At 46.7% G+C, this 20,937-nt stretch overlaps 1 protein-coding gene across 4 annotated transcripts in view; it reads left to right on the forward strand.

The window, feature by feature from the left end:
• VTI1A (vesicle transport through interaction with t-SNAREs 1A) overlaps positions 1–16,844 on the forward strand; it is a 468,860-nt gene extending 452,016 nt beyond the window's left edge. For all 4 annotated transcript variants that reach the window (XM_066601427.1, XM_066601425.1, XM_066601428.1 and 1 more), the window contains one exon: positions 13,377–16,844. Coding sequence is in view for 2 of the 4 variants with exons in the window: in XM_066601425.1 (XP_066457522.1) it covers positions 13,377–13,470 (94 nt within the window). In the remaining 2 variants the exon portion in view is untranslated. The remainder of the gene's footprint in view (positions 1–13,376) is intronic.
• The last annotated feature ends 4,093 nt before the right edge of the window (positions 16,845–20,937 follow it).

Genomic DNA, 20,937 nt, shown 5'->3' on the forward strand with positions numbered 1-20,937 from the left:
TGTGCCCCCCGGCGGTGTCTCGGCTCCGTCTGTGCCCCCCGGCGGTGTCTCGGCTCCGTCTGTGGCCCCCTGGAGGGGCTCTCGGTTCCGTCTGTGGCCCCCTGGAGGGGCTCTCGGTTCCGTCTGTGGCCCCCTGGAGGGGCTCTCGGCTCCGTCTGTGGCCCCCTGGAGGGGCTCTCGGCTCCGTCTGTGCCCCCCTGGAGGGGCTCTCGGCTCCGTCTGTGCCCTCCGGCGGTCTCTCGGCTCCGTCTGTGCCCCCCGGCGGTGTCTCGGCTCCGTCTGTGCCCCCCTGGAGGGGCTCTCGGCTCCGTCTGTGGCCCCCTGGAGAGGCTCTCGGCTCCGTCTGTGGCCCCCTGGAGGGGCTCTCGGCTCCGTCTGTGGCCCCCTGGAGGGGCTCTCGGCTCCGTCTGTGCCCCCCTGGAGGGGCTCTCGGCTCCGTCTGTGCCCCCCTGGAGGGGCTCTCGGCTCCGTCTGTGCCCCCCTGGAGGGGCACTCGGCTCCGTCTGTGCCCCCCTGGCGGGCTTTCGGCTCCTGACCTCCCTTCTTCTTGCTGATGCTCCAGCAGCGCCGCACTCCTCCAGACAAACACTTTGTTCCTAATCCTCCTCCTTCATCAGCCGGTGAACTCCTTTACAAATGCAAGGAAACACAACTTTGATTGGGATTTGCTCGGCGGGGGCGCAGGCTTTCAGGTGTCCGGACCTCGGTTGCATCTGTTTTCAGGGATTTTGGCAGAGGTACAGGGCGCTCACAACTCCCATTGCCACCAAGAAACAGCCGGACGGTCGCGTAGGATCCGCAGAAACCAAAGGCGTTCAGTTAAACTGCAACTTAAGGAGCGACAGTTTCCTCCTAAGGAGTCGCAGGAGCAACATTTTGTCCATGTTGTCGGTCTTGTAAGTGAAGGATGTAAATGCCTTAAGGCCTTCATCCTGCGAGTCAGACCTGCTGTGCTGGAGCCGGAGGAGCCCGGATTAGACGCGGCAGAAATTGGGGATTCGTCCTCTTATGAATATTTCACCGCAGAGCTTCGATTTGCTTCAGTTTTTGTGAAATGTCACTCTAAAATGTGAGCGTACAAAACTGCAGGGATCTAGCAGATCCTAAAATATATGAACCCTCCTTATAGTCAGGGAGGTTACTGCACAGACACAACCAATATGGCCCCCGGAGTAGCCAAGGCCAGTCTTATACCATCCCGACATAACTAGTATATATGTAACACTTCTGTTTACACCCCAGATACGTCACCATGCAATATCCAAATCCTACTGCCATATAACGTCGGCATGTGTTCTCGCTCAGTACTTCCACTCAACGCCCATGCTGCCATTCAGTGTCCAAAATACTGTCATACCGCACCACAGTAATCTCTGTCCATTGTCCAAATATTACTACCATACAGCCCATATAACACTGCTGGGAAGTTCCCACGAATACCGCAAGACAAACTGCATTATCCAAATAATTGTACCGCCACATAACACTGCCGAATTATCCCACAGAATCCTGCCCTTTAATACCTAAATAATACCGCTATACAGTGCCTGAATAATACTACCGATAGCGCTCATGTAACGCTGCCATGTGTTTTATAGCAATACTGCAATTCAGTACACAAATGGAACCGCTGTATCCAAGCAGCGCCAGCGGAGAATGGCCATATAATGCTGATAAATATTTCCACAGAACACGGACATTCATAAATAATACCAACATACAATTCCCAAATAATACTGCTAAAGCCGAAATCTTTGTACATTATCTAAATAGTATTACCAGATAGTGCCCATATAACACGGACTCAATACTGGAAGTCAATCCCAAAATTAAATCCTATCCAAATAATACTATCATATAATGGCCATATAACACTAAGGAATATTCCCATAAAATACTGGCATTCAATACCTAAATAGCACCACCATGCAATAAGTAATGCAGCGATACACTAAATAAAACCGCAATGCCATGCCTAAATAATACAGGTATGTAGTGCCAACAATATCTGTTACTGCTTGTGGCTGAATGCTTACCTCTCCTGGTTGCTGGCAGCACACACGCTCAGTGACTGCGGCCTGGGGGGCGCGTTCGGCCACACTCTTATAAAGCCAGTGGGCATCTTTGAAGTGTCTCCCGTGCCAACCGGTTCTGTTTCCTGGATGTATCAGGCGTCCTCCCTTTATGGTCCTTTTGGTCTACTACGAGTCTGTTCTGATTCTCCGTTTTTTGGCTATTCCTGACTTTGCTCCTAACCCCAGCCTGTCATAGGACTACCCTCCTGTCTACAATCTGCCACAACCTCTGGCCTGAATCACCATACTGAACCTCTGGAGCGTGTCAGCTGTCTGAATATACACTCAGGTAGCGCGCCCAGGTTATAAGTAGCATCAGCTGCCGCAGTACCAAGAACCCCACAGTGAAGCCTACATCCTGACTGGTGGGGTTACAGAGTAAAGACTGGGGTACCTCAGGGGTCGTCGTCGTCTTCTTCTGTCTTGTTTCCTTCTCCGTGGTCGTCTTCTGTCTTGTTTCCTTCTCCGTCGTCGTCTTCTGTCTTGTTTCCTTCTCCGTCGTCGTCTTCTGTCTGGTTTCCTTCTCCGTCGTCGTCTTCTTCTGTCTGGTTTCCTTCTCCGTCGTCGTCTTCTTCTGTCTTGTTTCCTTCTCCGTCGTCGTCTTCTTCTGTCTTGTTTCCTTCTCCGTCGTCGTCTTCTGTCTTGTTTCCTTCTCCGTAGTCTTCTTCTGTCTGGTTTCCTTCTCCGTCGTCGTCTTCTGTCTGGTTTCCTTCTCCGTCGTCGTCTTCTGTCTGGTTTCCTTCTACGTCGTCGTCTTCTGTCTGGTTTCCTTCTCCGTCGTCGTCTTCTGTCTGGTTTCCTTCTCCGTCGTCGTCTTCTGTCTGGTTTCCTTCTCCGTCGTCGTCTTCTGTCTGGTTTCCTTCTCCGTCGTCGTCTTCTGTCTGGTTTCCTTCTCCGTCGTCGTCTTCTGTCTGGTTTCCTTCTCCGTCGTCGTCGTCTTCTGTCTGGTTTCCTTCTCCGTCGTCGTCTTCTGTCTGGTTTCCTTCTCCGTCGTCGTCTTCTGTCTGGTTTCCTTCTCCTTCTTCGTCTTCTGTCTTGTTTCCTTCTACGTCGTCGTCTTCTGTCTTGTTTCCTTCTCCGTCGTCGTCTTCTGTCTGGTTTCCTTCTCCGTCGTCGTCTTCTGTCTGGTTTCCTTCTACGTCGTCGTCTTCTGTCTTGTTTCCTTCTCCGTCGTCGTCTTCTGTCTGGTTTCCTTCTCCGTCGTCGTCGTCTTCTGTCTTGTTTCCTTCTCCGTAGTCTTCTTCTGTCTGGTTTCCTTCTCCTTCTTCGTCTTCTGTCTTGTTTCCTTCTCCGTAGTCTTCTTCTGTCTGGTTTCCTTCTCCTTCTTCGTCTTCTGTCTTGTTTCTTTCTCCGTCGTCGTCTTGTGTCTTGCTTCCTTCTCCGTCGTCGTCTTCTGTCTTGTTTCCTTCTCCGTCGTCGTCTTCTGTCTTGTTTCCTTCTCCGTCGTCGTCTTGTTTCCTTCTCCGTCGTCGTCTTGTTTCCTTCTCTGTCGTCGTCTTCTGTCTTGTTTACTTCTCCGTCGTCTTGTTTACTTCTCCGTCGTCTTGTTTACTTCTCCGTCGTCTTGTTTCCTTCGCTGTCGTCTTGTTTCCTTCTCCGTCGTCTTCTTCTGTCTGGTTTCCTTCTCCGTCGTCGTCTTCTTCTGTCTTGTTTCCTTCTCCGTCGTCTTGTTTCCTTTTCCGTTGTCTTCTTCTGTCTGGTTTCCTTCTCCGTCGTCTTCTTCTGTCTGGTTTCCTTCTCCGTCGTCTTCTTCTGTCTGGTTTCCTTCTCCATCGCCGTCTTCTTCTGTCTTGTTTCCTTCTCTGTCGTCGTCGTCTTCTGTCTTGTTTCCTTCTCCGTCGTCTTCTGTCTTGTTTCCTTCTCCGTCGTCCTTTTCTGCTGTCTTGTTTCCTTCTCCGTCGTCCTTTTCTGCTGTCTTGTTTCCTTCTCCGTCGTCCTGTTCTGCTGTCTTGTTTCCTTCTCCGTCGTCGTCTTCTTCTGTCTTGTTTCCTTCTCCGTCGTCGTCTTCTTCTGTCTTGTTTCCTTCTCCGTCGTCTTCTTCTGTCTTGTTTCCTTCTCCGTCGTCGTCTTCTTCTGTCTTGTTTCCTTCTCCGTCGTCGTCTTCTTCTGTCTTGTTTCCTTCTCCGTCATCCTCTTCTTCTGTCTTGTTTCCTTCTCCGTCGTCGTCTTCTTCTGTCTTGTTTCCTTCTCCGTCATCCTCTTCTTCTGTCTTGTTTCCTTCTCCGTCGTCTTGTTTCCTGCTCCGTCGTCTTCTTCTGTGTGGTTTCCTTCTCTGTCGTCATCTTCTGTCTTGTTTCCTTCTCTGTCGTCGTCGTCTGCTGTCTTGTTTCCTTCTCTGTCGTCGTCGGTCTTGTTTCCTTCTCTGTCGTCGTCTTCTTCTGTCTTGTTTCCTTCTCCGTCGTCCTCTTCTGCTGTCTTGTTTCCTTCTCCGTCGTCCTCTTCTGCTGTCTTGTTTCCTTCTCCGTCGTCCTCTTCTTCTGTCTTGTTTCCTTCTCCGTCGTCCTCTTCTTCTGTCTTGTTTCCTTCTCCGTCGTCCTCTTCTTCTGTCTTGTTTCCTTCTCCGTCGTCGTCTTCTTCTGTCTTGTTTCCTTCTCTGTCGTCGTCTTCTGTGTTGTTTCCTTCTCCGTCGTCCTCTTCTTCTGTCGTGTTTCCTTCTCTGTCGTCGTCTTCTGTGTTGTTTCCTTCTCCGTCGTCGTCTTCTTCTGTCTTGTTTCCTTCTCCGTCGTCGTCTTCTTCTGTCTTGTTTCCTTCTCCGTCGTCGTCTTCTTCTGTCTTGTTTCCTTCTCCGTCGTCGTCTTCTTCTGTCTTGTTTCCTTCTCCGTCATCCTCTTCTTCTGTCTTGTTTCCTTCTCCGTCGTCTTGTTTCCTGCTCCGTCGTCTTCTTCTGTGTGGTTTCCTTCTCTGTCGTCATCTTCTGTCTTGTTTCCTTCTCCGTCGTCTTCTGTCTTGTTTCCTTCTCTGTCGTCGTCGTCTGCTGTCTTGTTTCCTTCTCTGTCGTCGTCGGTCTTGTTTCCTTCTCTGTCGTCGTCTTCTTCTGTCTTGTTTCCTTCTCCGTCGTCCTCTTCTGCTGTCTTGTTTCCTTCTCCGTACTCCTCTTCTGCTGTCTTGTTTCCTTCTCCGTCGTCCTCTTCTTCTGTCTTGTTTCCTTTTCCGTCGTCCTCTTCTTCTGTCTTGTTTCCTTCTCCGTCGTCCTCTTCTTCTGTCTTGTTTCCTTCTCCGTCGTCCTCTTCTTCTGTCTTGTTTCCTTCTCCGTCGTCCTCTTCTTCTGTCTTGTTTCCTTCTCCGTCGTCCTCTTCTGCTGTCTTGTTTCCTTCTCCGTACTCCTCTTCTGCTGTCTTGTTTCCTTCTCCGTCGTCCTCTTCTTCTGTCTTGTTTCCTTTTCCGTCGTCCTCTTCTTCTGTCTTGTTTCCTTTTCCGTCGTCCTCTTCTTCTGTCTTGTTTCCTTCTCCGTCGTCCTCTTCTTCTGTCTTGTTTCCTTCTCCGTCGTCCTCTTCTTCTGTCTTGTTTCCTTCTCCGTCGTCCTCTTCTTCTGTCTTGTTTCCTTCTCTGTCGTCGTCTTCTGTGTTGTTTCCTTCTCTGTCGTCCTCTTCTTCTGTCTTGTTTCCTTCTCCGTCATCCTCTTCTTCTGTTTTGTTTCCTTCTCCGTCGTCCTCTTCTTCTGTCTTGCTTCCTTCTCCGTCGTCGTCTTCTTCTGTCTTGTTTCCTTCTCCGTCGTCGTCTTCTTCTGTCTTGTTTCCTTCTCCGTCGTCGTCTTCTTCTGTCTTGTTTCCTTCTCCGTCGTCGTCTTCTTCTGTCTTGTTTCCTTCTCCGTCGTCTTCTTCTGTCTTGTTTCCTTCTCCGTCGTCCTCTTCTTCTGTCTTGTTTCCTTCTCCGTCGTCCTCTTCTTCTGTCTTGTTTCCTTCTCCGTCGTCCTCTTCTTCTGTCTTGTTTCCTTCTCCGTCGTCCTCTTCTTCTGTCTTGTTTCCTTCTCCGTCGTCGTCTTCTTCTGTCTTGTTTCCTTCTCCGTCGTCGTCTTCTTCTGTCTTGTTTCCTTCTCCGTCGTCGTCTTCTTCTGTCTTGTTTCCTTCTCCGTCGTCGTCTTCTTCTGTCTTGTTTCCTTCTCCGTCGTCCTCTTCTTCTGTCTTGTTTCCTTCTCCGTCGTCTTGTTTCCTGCTCCGTCGTCTTCTTCTGTGTGGTTTCCTTCTCCGTCGTCGTCTTCTTCTGTCTTGTTTCCTTCTCCGTCGTCGTCTTCTTCTGTCTTGTTTCCTTCTCCGTCGTCGTCTTCTTCTGTCTTGTTTCCTTCTCCGTCATCCTCTTCTTCTGTCTTGTTTCCTTCTCCGTCGTCTTGTTTCCTGCTCCGTCGTCTTCTTCTGTGTGGTTTCCTTCTCTGTCGTCTTCTTCTGTCTTGTTTCCTTCTCCGTCATATTCTTCTGTCTGGTTTCCTTCTCCGTCGTCGTCTTCTTCTGTCTTGTTTCCTTCTCCGTCGTCGTCTTCTTCTGTCTTGTTTCCTTCTCCGTCGTAGTCTTCTTCTATCTTGTTTCCTTCTCCGTCGTCGTCTTCTTCTGTCTTGTTTCCTTCTCCGTCGTCCTCTTCTGCTGTCTTGTTTCCTTCTCTGTCGTCACCTTCTGTCTTGTTTCCTTCTCTGTCGTCGTCGGTCTTGTTTCCTTCTCCGTCGTCTTCTGTCTTGTTTCCTTCTCCGTCGTCTTCTGTCTTGTTTCCTTCTCCGTCGTCTTCTGTCTTGTTTCCTTCTCCGTCGTCGTCGGTCTTGTTTCCTTCTCCGTCATCGTCGGTCTTGTTTCCTTCTCCGTCGTCGTCGGTCTTGTTTCCTTCTCCGTCGTCGTCGGTCTTGTTTCCTTCTCCGTCGTCTTCTGTCTTGTTTCCTTCTCCGTCGTCTTCTGTCTTGTTTCCTTCTCCGTCGTCTTCTGTCTTGTTTCCTTCTCCGTCGTCGTTTTCTGTCTTGTTTCCTTCTCCGTCGTCGTCTTCTGTCTTGTTTCCTTCTCCGTCGTCGTCTTCTGTCTTGTTTCCTTCTCCGTCGTCGTCTTCTGTCTTGTTTCCTTCTCCGTCGTCGTCTTCTGTCTTGTTTCCTTCTCCGTCGTCTTCTTCTGTCTTGTATCCTTCTCCGTCGTCGTCTTCTGTCTGGTTTCCTTCTCCGTCGTCGTCTTCTTCTGTCTTGTTTCCTTCTCCGTCGTCGTCTTCTTCTGTCTTGTTTCCTTCTCCGTCGTCGTCTTCTTCTGTCTTGTTTCCTTCTCCGTCGTCGTCTTCTTCTGTCTTGTTTCCTTCTCCGTCGTCGTCTTCTTCTGTCTTGTTTCCTTCTCCGTCGTCGTCTTCTTCTGTCTTGTTTCCTTCTCCGTCGTCGTCTTCTTCTGTCTTGTTTCCTTCTCCGTCGTCGTCTTCTTCTGTCTTGTTTCCTTCTCCGTCGTCGTCTTCTTCTGTCTTGTTTCCTTCTCCGTCGTCGTCTTCTTCTGTCTTGTTTCCTTCTCCGTCGTCGTCTTCTTCTGTCTTGTTTCCTTCTCCGTCGTCGTCTTCTTCTGTCTTGTTTCCTTCTCCGTCGTCGTCTTCTTCTGTCTTGTTTCCTTCTCCGTCGTCGTCTTCTGTCTTGTTTCCTTCTCCGTCGTCGTCTTCTTCTGTCTTGTTTCCTTCTCCGTCGTCGTCTTCTGTCTTGTTTCCTTCTCCGTCGTCGTCGTCTTCTGTCTTGTTTCCTTCTCCGTCGTCGTCTTCTTCTGTCTTGTTTCCTTCTCTGTCGTCCTCTTCTTCTGTCTTGCTTCCTTCTCCGTCGTCGTCTTCTTCTGTCTTGTTTCCTTCTCCGTCGTCGTCTTCTTCTGTCTTGTTTCCTTCTCCGTCGTCGTCTTCTGTCTTGTTTCCTTCTCCGTCGTCTTCTTCTGTCTTGTTTCCTTCTCCGTCGTCGTCTTCTTCTGTCTTGTTTCCTTCTCCGTCGTCGTCTTCTTCTGTCTTGTTTCCTTCTCCGTCGTCCTCTTCTTCTGTCTTGTTTCCTTCTCCGTCATATTCTTCTGTCTGGTTTCCTTCTCCGTCGTCGTCTTCTTCTGTCTTGTTTCCTTCTCCGTCGTCGTCTTCTTCTGTCTTGTTTCCTTCTCCGTCGTCGTCTTCTTCTGTCTTGTTTCCTTCTCCGTTGTCGTCTTCTTCTGTCTTGTTTCCTTCTCCGTCGTCCTCTTCTTCTGTCTTGTTTCCTTCTCCTTCTTCGTCTTCTGTCTTGTTTCCTTCTCCGTAGTCGTCTTCTGTCTGGTTTCCTTCTCCTTCTTCGTCTTCTGTCTTGTTTCTTTCTCCGTCGTCGTCTTCTGTCTTGTTTCCTTCTCCGTCGTCTTCTTCTGTCTTGTTTCCTTCTCCGTCGTCGTCTTCTGTCTTGTTTCCCTCTCCGTCGTCGTCTTCTGTCTGGTTTCCTTCTCCTTCTTCGTCTTCTGTCTTGTTTCCTTCTCCGTCGTCGTCTTCTTCTGTCTTGTTTCCTTCTCCGTCGTCCTCTTCTTCTGTCTTGTTTCCTTCTTCTGTTTTTAGTAAGTTTAGCCAAGATGAACTGCTTGATGTTCGGGTTCATGCTGAAACGAACATTTAGCAAAGTTTTTCACCCAAAACAGGGTTATACGGTTTAATTTCACTCAATACTAGAATAGAGCATTGATTGAAGATGACAGGAGGAGTTGTGATGCTCTTAAATTCAAAATAACTAGCTGATGCACTTGCTACAATGTATTGTCTGCTGTTTACAATGTATCGTCCGCTGCATGATAATATCTAAGCTTCAGAGGGTCTCTTTATTTTGCTCCTACCGTATATTGCACATATCACAGCGTGACGGGCTCTTCCTCATCCGTCACTGCAAAGGTTAAGTGATGGGACCCTGAATTGTTCGGGAAACTGTTGTCGCTCCTCGGTGCACGGTTCGCATGTATGGTAATTAGCAAAGTGCTGCGGCAATCTATCAGCTGTCATAGCTGCAGAAATCACACTTTGCTGCTATGTGTTTTGAGGAAGAGGATGAGAAGACGGATCTAAGAGGTGCGGTCATTGATGAATGAGGCGAGCGCGGCCCATTCATCTCCTGCCCGCAGCGCGGACAAACACTAAAGCAGCTGTACCAAAGACGTGTCAGCAAATGTGATGGAGTTGTAACCTGTCAGTGAGGAGACAGGGACGACCACCAGACCCCAAACTGCCACACAACGAGGGGGCGAGGAGAAAGGAAAAAGGCGCAACACTCTAAAATAGGTGGACACTAGGAGGTCATAGATACTGGAGAACGCGAAAAGCCAGCAAGTGAAAACGCATTTCAAGGGTCAGACCCCTTCATCAGTTCGGCTGGATTAGGACATACAAACAAGGGATCTGTACAAAAGAATTACATTCAGAAAAGTGGATAGGGAAATAGGAAAAAAGGAGTAAAGGATTGGAAATAAGAAAAAAAGAGAAATACTTAATAAAAATAAATGAATAAAAAGGTACAATAGATAGAAACATAACATATAGAATGAGATACATACAGCATACATACATATAGAATGAGATACATACAGCATACATACATATAGAATGAGATACATACAGCATATATACATATAGAATGAGATACATACAGCATATATACATATAGAATGAGATACATACAGCATACATACATATAGGATGAGATACATACAGCATACATACATATAGAATGAGATACATACAGCATACATACATATAGAATGAGATACATACAGCATATATACATATAGAATGAGATACATACAGCATACATACATATAGGATGAGATACATACAGCATACATACATACATATAGAATGAGATACATACAGCATATATACATATAGAATGAGATACATACAGCATACATACATATAGAATGAGATACATACAGCATACATACATATAGAATGAGATACATACAGCACACATACATATAGAATGAGATACATACAGCATACATACATATAGGATGAGATACATACAGCATACATACATATAGAATGAGATACATACAGCATATATACATATAGAATGAGATACATACAGCATACATACATATAGAATGAGATACATACAGCATATATACATATAGAATGAGATACATACAGCATACATACATATAGGATGAGATACATACAGCATACATACATATAGAATGAGATACATACAGCATACATACATATAGAATGAGATACATACAGCATATATACATATAGAATGAGATACATACAGCATACATACATATAGGATGAGATACATACAGCATACATACATACATATAGAATGAGATACATACAGCATATATACATATAGAATGAGATACATACAGCATACATACATATAGAATGAGATACATACAGCATACATACATATAGAATGAGATACATACAGCACACATACATATAGAATGAGATACATGCAGCATATATACATATAGGATGAGATACATACAGCATACATACATATAGAATGAGATACATACAGCATACATACATATAGAATGAGATACATACAGCATACATACATACAGCATACATACATATAGAATGAGATACATACAGCATACATACATATAGAATGAGATATATACAGCATACATACATATAGAATGAGATACATACAGCATACATATATACATACATATAGAATGAGATACATACAGCATATATACATATAGAATGAGATACATACAGCATACATATATACATACATATAGAATGAGATACATACAGCATACATACATATAGGATGAGATACATACAGCATACATACATATAGAATGAGATACATACAGCATATATACATATAGAATGAGATACATACAGCATACATACATATAGAATGAGATACATACAGCATATATACATATAGAATGAGATACATACAGCATACATACATATAGGATGAGATACATACAGCATACATACATATAGAATGAGATACATACAGCATACATACATATAGAATGAGATACATACAGCATATATACATATAGAATGAGATACATACAGCATACATACATATAGGATGAGATACATACAGCATACATACATACATATAGAATGAGATACATACAGCATATATACATATAGAATGAGATACATACAGCATACATACATATAGAATGAGATACATACAGCATACATACATATAGAATGAGATACATACAGCACACATACATATAGAATGAGATACATGCAGCATATATACATATAGGATGAGATACATACAGCATACATACATATAGAATGAGATACATACAGCATACATACATATAGAATGAGATACATACAGCATACATACATACAGCATACATACATATAGAATGAGATACATACAGCATACATACATATAGAATGAGATACATACAGCATACATATATACATACATATAGAATGAGATACATACAGCATATATACATATAGAATGAGATACATACAGCATACATGTATACATACATATAGAATGAGATACATACAGCATATGGAATTACATAGATTTATGTAAAATATAACATCTGATACAAATAGAATAAATCCAACATTAATAATAGCAGTAATGAGAAAATCTATGGAAAAATACCCAAACAAAACTTGATATTTTGCTTTGAAGTAGATGCGCGGCCGATGGTACAGGTAGACGTATCGCATATTGAGGTCCGACCCCAAACACGTTTTCACATTGTCCAATAAAAGTGACCTATTTCCTGCCGTATCGACGACCTCCTGGCGTCACCTACTTTAAAGTGTTGCACCTTCTTCACCAGCCTTTTTCCTTTCTCCTGGTCACATTTACGCCCATCTAGGTGGGGCATTTCCTGGCAGGCAGCACCTCTACCACTCCGAACACCTCCTATTCCAGGACGTCGTTGGCCGATCATCTTCCACTGGGTTTTGCTCCTCAATTTTTTCTCTATCTCTACTATGCACAATGAGGTGTGTGTGGAGGGGTGAGAGGGGCTGATGTTGCATATGTTCCCATGTCACCTGCAGTCCTATGTAACACCTCAGGTAACACGGTGAGAACTCTCTGTGAGTCAATAATGTAGTAGATGTGACCAGCAGTCCTATGTAACACCACAGGTAACACAGTGATATCTCTCTGAGGATAGATAATGTAGTAGATGTGACCGGTAGTCCTATGTAACCCTACAGATAACACAGTGATAACTCTGAGGACAGATAATGTAGTAGATGTGACCAGCAGTCCTATGTAACACCACAGATCACACAGTGAGAACTCTCTGTGAGTCAATAATGTAGTAGATGTGACCAGCAGTCCTATGTAACACCACAAGTAACACAGTGAGAACTCTCTGTGAGTCTATAATGTAGTAGATGTGACCAGCAGTCTTATGTAACACCACAGCTAACACAGTGTTAACTCTCTGAGAACAGATGTAACAGATGTGACCAGCAGTCCTATGTAACAGCACAGATTGAATAAATGTAATGTAAGTGTAGGGTGTGAACAGGGGTTTTCTATACTGATACATTGTTACAAGCCCTCAGCCTTGTGTGCAGGAGGTGATGAAGACCTACAGGAATGTTACCACTTCCTGATTGCAAGCAGAGATCTTGAAAATGGTGAGCAACAACATCGTGTATCTGTAGAAAGTCCCTGAACTTTTTGTTTCAGAATTAATGGCGGCCGGGCGGCGGCGCTCGGTGTCTGCGGGCGACTTTCGCTATTCTGGGGCTCGGGACATCGCTATAACTTTTACCCCAGATGCCAATTATGACTTTACCCATTTGTGGTTTCATTATCTTGTTTTTTGCTGTGGTTTCGTGTCTTCCCCCGGTTACACACTGACCGATAAGCCGCATCGAAGGAGGAGATGTCATCTGCGCGCCGCGTTTTATCTCGTTTTATCCCCCCGCGCCCCACCAGCGTCTGTGTCCTCCTCTGATCAGTTGATATATTTCGCCGCCGCGCCAGTAGTTCAGCCTGATTTCCGAGCGAGCGAGTTTACATGGAAGCAAACATACTTCCCACTGTCTGTCACACGGAAGTCAATTTCTCGTCAGGTCGCACCCTTGTGATTTCCCTCGAATGCCTTTAATATATAGTTTTTTTCATGTCAATTATTGCTGGTGCCTCGCTGCTCGGCGCCGTTCTCCACCACAGAAACACACGACAGGAATCCTTAACATCGCTACATTAATTGGGCATTGTGGAAGAAGGGACAATTGAGTCGACGCTCCTTGTAGAAGGAGAGAAGACTGTCAACGTGTCACTTTTTATCTGAGGAGCCGCCGCTTGGAGGTTTTTTAGTCTTTTTTTTGTTTCAGAATTTGAGCTGAAAGCTAACGAGTTTTTGTATCTTTGTGTCTTTCTTTCCGTAGAATCATCCAGAATCGCATCTTGCTGGTCGTCCTGGGGATCATCATCGTCTTCACCATCATCCTGGCCATTTACTTCTCTTTTCGTGGGCACTGATCCTCTCCACTCTCCGGGCGGCGGAGTCATTAACACTGAGTATTTCCGTGTATTTCGTCAGAGCTCCGTGGAACAATCGCAGCCCATCATCCAAAATAGTCTTCTATGACCACCATGGACCTTCCACCATCTCTGGAGGAACCCTCTAATGATCCTTCCAACCTCCTCTGCAAGATGAAGACACAATAACAACGAGAAATCAACTTTTTAGCTGTTGAGTTGTATATTTCTTGGTGATTTTTGGATTGCATTTTTTTCTGCGTCTGTCGGATTTCCGTTATTACTTCGCTTCCGGGTGGCGAAGGCCACCGCCAACTGTTGACCATTTTATCCTACTCCAATTAATTACTCATCTCTCTTTGGTTAATTATAATCTCCCTCAGCCATAGTAGGGTTAATGGAATGAAATATGGATTTGTAAATGGGTTAATTATAGGGGAACTCCAGTCACTCATGAAAACTCCTCCCTTTATCTGGTGTTTGTGTGCCCTCTGCCCCATGGGAGGGTGTTGCGCCCCCTATATATACCATTTCTACCTTGTAGTAACTCCAGCGGGTCAGGCTCCACCCCAGTACTTACAGAATCACTTCTTGATAGGTGTAAAGTCATGTGACAACTATGCCCTGCCCAAGCTGGGAAAAACTTGGAAAATGTGAGTTAGGGGTGATGCATGATGGGAGATTACGACATGTTCTTGAGACTGATTCTCAAGCAGTGGTCATCAGGGTAACAATCTGCGAGGAGCGGCGGCTTCCTTTAAGTCGGTTTTAGTCTGCTGTTTTTGGTTGTGATTCGTCTATGTATTATTCCAGACAGTGAGCTTCCACCTGTAATACAATGATGCCAGGGTTAATGGGGATGTCCAGGATATTACCAAAACGTGTCTGCTGTTTTTGAAAAATAGTGCCATGCCCATCCACAGGGTGTATGTGGTATTGCAGTTCATCCCCATTCACTTCAATGGCAATGAGCTGCAATATCAGACACAGCCATGGACAGATGTGGCGCTGTTTTTTTTAAATCAACAGCCATGTCTTTGCAGTCCTAGCCAACCCCTTTAAGGCAGACTTTAGCCCCTCGGGATGATTTGCATTAATGTTTGTCCTTTTTGTTTTGTGGCTTTTCTTCCTATCAGCGATCGATATCTGATTCATGCTGCTTTATTTCAGTTAAAAACTCCTTCAAATTAACTTGTTGCCCTGTACAGTGAGCAACTCGGCAATCGCCCTCTGAGAATCCCCCCCAATGGCGGCCAAGAGCTAGACCATGGTGTCTCTTAGTATGGACATGGTAGAGACAGACTGCAGGAGCGAGAAGCTCCATATGGACATTGTGGTGGTCTGCACTTCTCAGGGCATCATGTCTCACGGGGTGGATCCTGCGGTCAGAGATCCATGACACTTCCCACTGGGGTCTAATGAAGACCTTGTGTGGAGGTTCCTCCAAGGTACGGACACTCGTGTGGAAAGGAAGCCTCATCTGGTGTTCAAGAAGAGGACTATCTGTAAGATCTCAAACTTTGTGCAACCTGAGAAGATCTAGGAGGTTCTAGCAGCCTGGAGATTCCGGAGGTCTTGAGTCATCTTGGCTCCATCGGCAGTAACTCGCACAACAAAGTCTTAAGGCTCATTCACAAGTAGTCAAATACGGCGGATCTGTGGCAAAATCCATAGTATTTCTGCATCCGAAGGCGAGTCAGAAATCGCACTATTGGTGCGGACTTTGGCTTGGATTCAGCTGCTGGAGTGCCACCCGGTGATGCAGAAGTGGGCTGCTTGTCATCGGGGCAAAGATGGTGACGCTCCGTAACGGTTCCGGGTGCAGTCAATGGGGATTTGTTAAGTGTATTTACTCACTCCTATAAAGTCCTAGCGGTAACTAAAAGGCTGATATCAGCTGCAGATCCACCGTTGACTCGGAGTCAAAATCCAAACCAATAGTGTGGATTTTGATCTGGAAATGCTGCTGATATTTCCACGAATCTGCAGCATTCCTGCTACGTGTGAACGCACCCTTAGAGGGGTTGTCTAGCAAGTGGAATTACCCATTGCGGCGGTGTTGGGTCCTTCACCTCCTGCCCTGGCTAAGAAAGGTCACGAGTTACGGCCTTCTTTTCCCATAATGTCTTTGCTCATTTTAATAACTAAGTCCGCCCCCTCAATGACGTTGCAGGCAATGAAAGGGGCATACCATGTGACGGGGTGTACCATGTGATGCAAGGTCGGAGATGGGTTGGAAGTGGAGGTTCTAACCATTGGAACGGGTAAATATTTCCCCTCCATGGCCGATCCCCTAAAGACCTTTGTCCAAAGTATTTGCACCCCTCTACTCCATTAGTTTAATTTCTATGGTTCACTTTATTTCGGTGAAGTAATTAGCCAATTCTCGTCACAAGAAGCGGAGCCAACACCTCGATTCCCCATGCCTGTCGCTGACTACAAGACATTTACCGCTCTTACAAGCTGAATCTTCTTGGTCGTCCATCTTCTAATGTGAGGAGACGAGCAGGTCTGACCCTTTATGTGGTCACCGCACAAGCAGGAGAGCTCTTGGGCCCGGGGCTCGTGTCATGTTGGCCCCGGGGCTCGTGTCATGTTGGCCCTGGGGCTCGTTTCATGTTGGCCCCGGGGCTCGTGTCATGTTGGGCTCGGGGCTCGTGTCATGTTGGGCTCGGGGCTCGTGTCATGTTGGGCCCGGGGCTCGTGTCATGTTGGGCTCGGGGCTCGTGTCATGTTGGGCTCGGGGCTCGTGTCATGTTGGGCTCGGGGCTCGTGTCATGTTGGCCCCGGGGCTCGTGTCATGTTGGCCCCGGGGCTCGTGACATGTTGGGCCTGGGGCTCGTTTCATGTTGGCCCCGGGGCTCGTGTCATGTTGGCCCCGGGGCTCGTGTCATGTTGGGCTCGGGGCTCGTGTCATGTTGGGCTCGGGGCTCGTGTCTCGTGTCATGTTGGGCCCGGGGCTCGTGTCATGTAAGTCAGCTCTTCCACCTGCAGCCAACACTCCACTAGGGATGTCTCAGCGGCGCACAGTGGTAACATTGGATATCCTGTGGATTATGGGGGGGTAATATCTTGTATATCATCCACTATTGGAATATGTTTACTTTTCGGATCGTTCTTTTCCATGACGACGTGCAGCACCACGGACCCCTCTCACGTCACCCCAGCACTCATATCCTGACCTCATTAACACTTCCTTGCTCCCTGTAATTTATTGTAGCCAGGACGGGCCTTGAAGTCTGGTTGCCAAGCCCCGTCTTCTGTCCTCATTGTCGTAGTGTGCAGATACGTAGATCGTTACTTCTTTTACTATGAATTATGTATAAACGAGTGTAATGCAATAAAGTATATTAATAAAAGACAGGAAGAAGTAATGCGGCTACAGTGGAGGTTATCTGTGCTGTAATGTTCAACAAATGGACAAGGTCAGAAACTGGAAGAGAGGAGAGACATATTGTGGTTGATCTAAGTTCACACAATGCCAAGCCAATACAACATGGCTGCCAGCTTACATAATGGCATAAAGATTTTATAAATACATTACTTATCCTGTACAGATCCTGAGTTACATCCTGTATTATCCTCCAGAGCTGCACTCACTATTCTGCTGGTGGAGTCACTGTGTACATACATTACTTATCCTGTACTGCTCCTGAGTTACATCCTGTATTATACCCCAGAGCTGCACTCACTATTCTGCTGGTGGAGTCACTGTGTACATACATTACTTATCCTGTACTGCTCCTGAGTTACAACCTGTATTATACTCCAGAGCTGCACTCACTATTCTGCTGGTGGAGTCACTGTGTACATACATTACTTATCCTGTACTGCTCCTGAGTTACATCCTGTATTATACTCCAGAGCTGCACTCACTATTCTGCTGGTGGGGTCACTGTATACATACATTACTTATCCTGTACTGATCCTGGGTTACATCCTGTATTATACCCCAGAGCTGCACTCACTATTCTGCTGGTGGAGTCACTGTGTACATACATTACTTATCCTGTACTGATCCTGAGTTACATCCTGTATTATACTCCAGAGCTGTACTCGCTATTCTGCTGGTGGAGTCACTGTGTACATACATTACTTATCCTGTACTGCTCCTCAGTTACATCCTGTATTATACCCCAGAGCTGCACTCACTATTCTGCTGGTGGAGTCACTGTGTACATACATTACTTATCCTGTACTGCTCCTGAGTTACATCCTGTATTATACTCCAGAGCTGCACTCACTATTCTGCTGGTGGAGTCACTGTGCACATACATTACTTATCCTGTACTGATCCTGAGTTATATCCTGTATTATACTGCAAAGTAAATGTCCATATCTGGGTTTCCCCCCGCCGTACACACCCACACACATACACACTCTACATATAACACAATATAAAACTATATACCTAAAACATAAAACTGTGGAAATTATAACCCCAGGTCCAGCCGCACTGCACTGTACCTATGGAAAAAAAATTTAAGCAATAACATAAATAACCAAATACAAACAGAAAGACCGAGCCAACTGGCATAAAAGAACTAACTAAAAATGTTTGGGTTTGCCCTAGACTGTCCTTAGTCTGCCCCTTCATAGAAACTGTCCCTGCCCTATCCCCCCTCTCTCCATATCCTGTCCCTCTCTCCCTACTCTGCCCCTAGAAAATTAAGAAAAGACTGTCCCTAACGAAATGCAAGCCCTCTCCATAGGAGAGAAGCCTTAGATGTGCCCAGCCTCTCATACTCCAAAAAACATACCTTCACCAGGTCACCCAGGATGTTCCTACAGACCGTATCCATGGGGAGGATTTTCAGCTCCGTCGAGATCAAACACCGTGCACTCCAGATGTGGAACCTGACCACTAGGCTGACTAGGAATAAAGTGCAGCGGTCCCTGCCACCAAGGCCTCTGAAGGCTCCATAAGCCCACTGAGGCCTATTGAGACCCCTACCTGTTGGTATACCTCTGTATTAAAGGGGCACTGAAGCAGGAAATGCTCCATGCTTTCCAGTACATCGCTGCACTCCTGACGGGGGCAACCCCTTACATACAGTCTCCCGTAAAAGCAGCGCCAAGTCAAGTCCCAAAACTTCAAGGGGACCTGGTTTGAATTCAGTAAACGTAACCCTCCCTCCAGGTCCCGACTTGGGCAGTCCTTGAGCGCCAGGGGCTTCTGGAAATGGGTCAACAGGACTTGACAGAGTCCTGATCTCCCACATCCCCAGACCCCACCGGCGTATTACCTTCAGAACCAAGGTAGCGTAAGCCAGGAGATATCCATGCTGGGTGCAAAGGTCCTTCACTCGCCCTCCTGTCTCCCATTCCTGAAAGAACCGAAACCATCCCCGGCAGGAGTAGACCCACGGAGGAGCCCTCTCTTGCCAGAGGTTGCCTATGTTGATTTTAAAAAAGGTGTCTATAAGAAACACCACGGGGTTGACCATAGATAACCCCCCTAGTCTCCTCGTGCGGTACGTAACATCTCTCCTGATTAGGTTCAACCTATTGCCCCACAACATTAGGAAGAACAGGTTGTAGACCCGGGTCCAGAGAGGCTCTGGTAAAATGCATACGCTGCCCAGGTAGATGAATAAATGGAGCAGGTATGTTTTCATCAGGCTAACTCTTTCGCGAAGGGTCAAAGACCAACACTTCCACTGATTAACCTTGTGAGTGGCACCGTCCAGTCTGTCTACCCAATTTTGCATGGGGTAATCCTCTTGGCCAAATTTGATGCCAAGATCTTTTGCTGAAGTCTGGGGCACCGGAAGAGTGGCCGGGAGATCAAACACAGGATCTTCCCCTTCCTAACCAGAGACTCTCGCACTTATCCCAGTTGACCCTAGACCCGGATGCCTCCAAGTAGCCATCCACTTCTGACACCACAAACTCCACCTCCTCCCTTGAGGATATGAAGAGCGTGACATCATCGGCGTATGCCACTGCATTCAGGGTAGCCTCCGGCACCGCCCGGTCCATCCCGACCCCTGCTATAGGTCCACGATCAACCCTCCTAAGGAAGGGATCTATCGCAAACACTTACAACAGGGGACTTAGAGGACAGCCCTGACGGATGCCAGACCCCACCCCAAAAGGGCGGCCAAGCCAACTATTCACCAGTGGTAAAGTCTCAGCCCCTGCATACAATGTTCGCAGCCAATCAACAAACCCCACTGGCAGGCCGTATCTCAGAAGGACTGACCAGAGGTACTCGTGATTAACCCGATCAAACGCTTTGGCCTGATCCAAGGACAGCAAGTACCCCTCCCAGTGACCAGCCCTACCCTGCTCCACTGCTGCCCAGACTCCGAGAACAGCACGAAAGGTGCTACGGCTTGGAACAGAGCAATGCTGGGCCCCTGAGAGGAGCCGGGGTACAAACTTGACCAGCCAATTAAACAGCACTTTTGCCAGAACCTTCCTGTCCGTATTGAGAAGCGCTATGGGACCCCAGTTCTTAATGTGGCTCGAGTCTTTACCCTTTGACAGAAGGATCAGAGCTGACCCTTCATTGACCTAGGCAGAGTGCCCGAGGAAAGACACTCATTTAATACCTCAGTCAAGAGGGGACTCAAGACGTCCTTGAAGGTCTTATAATACTTGGATGTTAATCCATCCGGACCTGGCGACTTTTTGAGCCGGAGACCATCAATCGCCAGTCTAACTTCCTCTTCTCTGATCTCTTCTGTCAAAACATCAAGAGAGGTGTCTACCCCCGGCTCAGGGACAGTTTCAGCCAGGAAAGCCGACATCACTTCCGAATCTAAATCCCTCTTTCCCAAGAGTTGCGAGTAGTAGGATCTGACGACCTCCAGAATCTCTGATCTGGATCGATTCAGGGATCCCATACTGTCTATCACTCCAGTGATCACTTTACTATTCACTGGCATCCTACAGTTTCTGTAAGGGTCGGGCGAGCGGTACTTCCCGAAATCCCTCTTAAAAACTAAGGATGCGTGTCTATCGTACTGGCACTTCTTGAGCAAAGATTTCACTCTGGAGATCTCCTCGCAGCTACCTCCAGTCGAAACAAGATGTTCGAGTTTCCTCCTCAGGCCCTGATACAGGCGGTACCTGTCCAGGCATCTGAGGTTGGAGAGCTCTTGGAAGAACTTTGCCGCCCTCCTCTTGAACATCTCCCACCACTCTGACTTACTGCTACAAAGATCCAGTAATGGTACCTGGCTCTGCAGAAAATCCTCAAAGGACTGTCTTATCTCTGCTTCCTCCAAGAGTGACAAATTCAGTCTCCACAAACCTCTGCCCATCCGGGGGGTCTCTGTAATATTCAGAGAAAACAATATTAGACAGTGGTCCGAGAATTCCACCTCAACAACGGACTTTAGTGAAGAGATGGCTTCCTCCTTCAAATAAAACCTGTCTATTCTAGACCTACTCATACCTCTATAAAAGGTGAATCCGCCGTGGCCTGGGGTGTGCCGGATGTGGACATCCACCAGGCGA

The sequence above is a fragment of the Eleutherodactylus coqui genome, chromosome 4 (genome assembly GCF_035609145.1).
Source record: "Eleutherodactylus coqui strain aEleCoq1 chromosome 4, aEleCoq1.hap1, whole genome shotgun sequence".
Taxonomy (NCBI): domain Eukaryota; kingdom Metazoa; phylum Chordata; class Amphibia; order Anura; family Eleutherodactylidae; genus Eleutherodactylus; species Eleutherodactylus coqui.